The 4,034-nt window shown below is 43.8% G+C and overlaps 1 protein-coding gene across 1 annotated transcript; it reads right to left on the reverse strand.

The window, feature by feature from the left end:
* Positions 1-759: 759 nt before the first annotated feature.
* LOC118574796 (tumor rejection antigen P815A-like) lies at positions 760-2,965 on the reverse strand. The gene is made up of 2 exons (XM_036175673.1): positions 2,545-2,965; positions 760-998 (listed from the first exon to the last, which is right to left on the reverse strand). The coding sequence occupies exons 1-2, from the start codon at positions 2,963-2,965 to the stop codon at positions 760-762; spliced, it is 660 nt and encodes a 219-aa protein (XP_036031566.1).
* Between the last annotated feature and the right edge of the window lie 1,069 nt (positions 2,966-4,034).

The raw sequence follows: 4,034 nt of genomic DNA on the forward strand, positions 1-4,034 counted from the left end.
TTCAGTAGTCAATAAAAATCAGCCTAATTTTGTTTGACTATTCCATGAAATATAAAAAATATGAGCTAAACTAATATGCATTAATCATGAAGCATGTTTTCCCCTGAAACCCTTAACTTTTTAGTATTTTGTGAATAATCAGCCCTTTGAAAGTATTGTTAGTATGATAGACTACATTTCTTTCTTTCTTTCTTTCTTTTTTTTTTTTGAGCTGAGGATCGAACCCAGGGCCTTGTGCTTGCTAGGCAAGTCCTCTACCACTGAGCTAAATCCCCAATGATAGACTACATTTCTGTGGCCAAGAAACAAAGGCCGAATTCCTTTGGTGACCTTTTTCTATTGGTCTTCATTACTAGGTGCAATCAATTTCCACTGGTAGTAGTCTTATAGCTGAAGGATAAAGGACTTACAGCTGGTAATGAAATCCATATAAAATATATTGACTTCTGTGTGTATCATCATACTATCAACTTCAAACTGTTTATTAAACTATAGCATAAGACTTTAACATAAATCTCCCAGAATTTGGGGTGTATCATAAGTGCTTAGTTAATACTATGCTCCTCTCCCTCTCTCTCTCTTCCTCTGAGACACTTTCTCTGTATAGTCCTACCTGTCCTGGAACTAGCTCTGCAGACCAGGCTGGCCTCAAAGTCACACGATCCTGCCTCTGCCTCCCGAGTGCTGGGATTAAAGGTGTGCGCCACCACTGCCAGTCAGTGGATAATTACTACTAAGAGCTAGAAGTCTCTACCTGTATTACTCAGGGAAGCAGCATTCTGGAGAGTTCCTGTCCTGGTAGTCCAAGTCTCCATTTTCTTCCTTTCCCCAATGCTCCTCATTGGCAATTCCTTCAAATGCTTTATCTGAAGTGTCACACTCACATGCAGCTGGCTCATCAGTGACCACTGATTGTGACTCCAGAATGTCAAGGTCACGAAAGTAATAATATATCTTATACTTAACTTCCTCATTCATGAATCTATTAACAGTTAAACCTTGGGAACAGAGGTGTGAGGGGAAAGTGAAAAGACTGCCTGGATCCTTCTCAGTAACCGCTACAATATTTCTATTGCTCTCACATTCTCCACCTTTTAAGTTTTCCTGGTGACAACTTTTCTCTCCTTCAAAACACTAGGTTTCTCATTTTTTTTTTGTGGACCATGGAATGAAAGGGGATCAAAATCCTATTATCTGATTCTGTTCTGTATGCTTTTAGCAGAAGTTCATGGAAAATGCTTACATCTGAGGCTGAGGCAGGAGGATTGCCACAAGTTCAAGGCTGGATGGGGCAACATAACAAGACATTCTTTGAATGTAAGCATGAAGATCCCAGTTTCATACTTTGAACCCACCATATACATATATTAAATATATTTATAGTATACACACACACACACACACACACACACACACACACACATGCATGCACGAGAATAAAGGGCCTGGTGGCTGTCACTGGTAATCATAGGATCAGGGAGGTACAGAAAGGTGGAACACAGAGAATAACTGTCTAGCCATCTGAACCTAATCTGTAAGTTCAAAGTCAGGGAGAGTCTCTCTCTCTCTCTCTCTCTCTCTCTCTCTCTCTCTCTCTCTCTCTCACACACACACACACACACACACACACACACACACACACACACACAGATGGGTGGTACCTGTGTGTCAATACTCAAAATTGTCTACTGGCTGGCCTCTTACATATGTGAGTACACTTTCACCTGAGCCACTAAAAGAGCAAAAATTAAAAAGTCTAAAGTTGTACCTCAGTAGCAGCCCATGTGCCTAGCAATTTGAGGCTCAGAAATACAAATTAAATGAAAATAAAAAAGGAGGGAGGGTGGAAAAAAGGAGAGAGGGGGATGAGGAGGAAAGGGTTCATTTGCCTTTACTTTAACAAAATCATGTTAGGTGCGAAGTTGCTCGATCCTTGAAGAGAGAACTAATACATCTTTTAAGTACCCTAGTAACAGTTACCAATTTTCATGGATTTATCTCAGAGGTTAATTTGAAGGTAGCTTATTTTTTTCTCCACATTACAGGATCTTTATTGAATTGGGCTTCTATTTGAGCACACTGGACTCGCAAGTTTCCAGAAACTGGACCATCATTTAATCAGGACTGACAAGTTCTGAGCGTTGAGGCAGAAGTGTCCAAAGCAGCAGCAAGGGTGGAGGAATCGAGAGCCACTCTGCAGCTACAGCTGCACAGACTCGGTTTGGCTAGATTCCAGCTATCTGCAGATGTCTGGCCCTCCTGCCCTTCAGTCTAGGCTGCTCACTGTTCTGCCTTCTGAGATGCTGCCTTGTTTGTGGGGTTCTATGCCTCCCAGCCTGGTAATCCCTCTCCTGTGTAATCGCCTTCCCATTCCCCAGCCCATAGCCTCTTCTGCAAGGCTTCACATCCCAGTGTAGTGCCTGCCATCCACATGACACTTGTGGCACTCAACCATAGTAATAATACGGTCTTTCCATTAGATAACAGTGAAGAAAAAATTCTATAATAATCTAGAATGGGGACAAAAACATAACCATAACTCACAGATACTTGAAGTTCCTGAATCATCGCCATCATCAGTGTCGTCATCCTCCTCCTCCTTGCTATCCTCTTCATTCATGAAGTCCAAGTCCTCATAGAAATTCTCACTGAACTTGGACTCAAATATGTCATCATCTGCATACTCATTCAATTCATATTCATATACCTCCACTTCCTGCTGCTGCTCTTCATTGATGGGTGGAGGCTTCTGCAACATGGCGATGTCATCTGCCTCCTGCTCCTCCTTTTTCCAAATGGTTTGCAAGATTATCTGGAATATTAGGAAGCCTATAACTCCCACAAAGACAAGCCACTCAAGAGAAAAAAGAACTACTATAATAAATTGTTCCCTCAGGTCTTCATCACTACCAGCTCTGGTGCACAAGCCACCTACAGCCCAGTCTTGATAGCTGATGTAGGCCATGTCACAACGGACATACAGGGACCAGGAGTTGTGCTAAGCTGCATTAAAGCTGAGCCAACAGCAGCAGCAGCAGCAGGTCACAGGACGGCAGCACATGGAGGACTGTGGAGCAGGGTTTAGGCACAGGGCATACTGGGAAGGGCAGAGGTTGGGACCTCACACCCAAAATGAAGCCTCCACAGGAGCCACACACTCTGAGTCTGTGCAGAAGTCTGTGACCACACCCAAGCATGGAGGTGGAGAAAATGAGAAAACCACCGGATATCCTGTGAGGTTGGCGGAAACTGCAAGTTACAGAAGGCCAGCCTCTGGCCTCGAGAGCTCTAAGCTCATTGGTTTAAAAATAATCATCTGCAAGCCCCACACCCAATGAGAAATCAAGGTTCTTAGGGGGCTGGTAAGATCTTTGGGAGGTCACATGGTCTTTTAATTCTGTTGTCATCTTGATGGCTATGCTGTAAAGTTTTCTAATAAGGGGACCAGCCTGTTTTCCCCAGTCCTCTAGGACAGCTTGTAGCAGGAAGCACACAGGATTTTAACATGAGAAAACACGGCTGTATGTTACTAGCAATACCCAATCTTCATACCCAAAAGGGAATGACCATTTGGACATGTTAACCATATTAAGGATTTTTTTTTTTTTTTAGACAGTGTTTCTCTATGTAGCCTTGGTTTCCCTGGAATTCACTCTATAGCTCAGGCTGGCCTCAAACTCACAAGAGATCCACCTTTTCTGCTTCCCAAGTGCTGGGATTAAAGGCGTGCGCCACCACCCATGTGTTAACAGTATTAAATCTGCTCATGGCCATGGCTCTGCAAAACTCATGGGAAACTCGTGGCACTGAACATGATGGCCTGCCACTCCAGAGATACCAGAGCAACCACAAGAAGTTCGTGATCCAGTCTCACCCTCCACCTCCACCAGCTTCGCCACACAAGCCACATTGGGTGGAGTCCTGCTAGTAGGTGGACACAGCAGGAGAGACTCACAGGTCAGAAGATTGCAGGAGCCGTGAGTGGGAGTGGTGTTAATGTTGTGATATGGTACACGAGAGGCCTTGGTGGCTTT

Source organism: Onychomys torridus, chromosome X, assembly GCF_903995425.1.
Source record: "Onychomys torridus chromosome X, mOncTor1.1, whole genome shotgun sequence".
Classification (NCBI taxonomy): domain Eukaryota; kingdom Metazoa; phylum Chordata; class Mammalia; order Rodentia; family Cricetidae; genus Onychomys; species Onychomys torridus.

Excerpts from the sequence above, each read along its gene's own strand:
- LOC118574796 (XM_036175673.1), bottom strand. The coding sequence starts at position 2,965 with ATGGCCTACATCAGCTATCAAGACTGGGCTGTAGGTGGCTTGTGCACC. Across the intron at positions 999-2,544 it reads TTCAGGAACTTCAAGTATCT|GTTTAACTGTTAATAGATTC; the intron begins GTGAGTTATGGT and ends TCTGTTCCCAAG.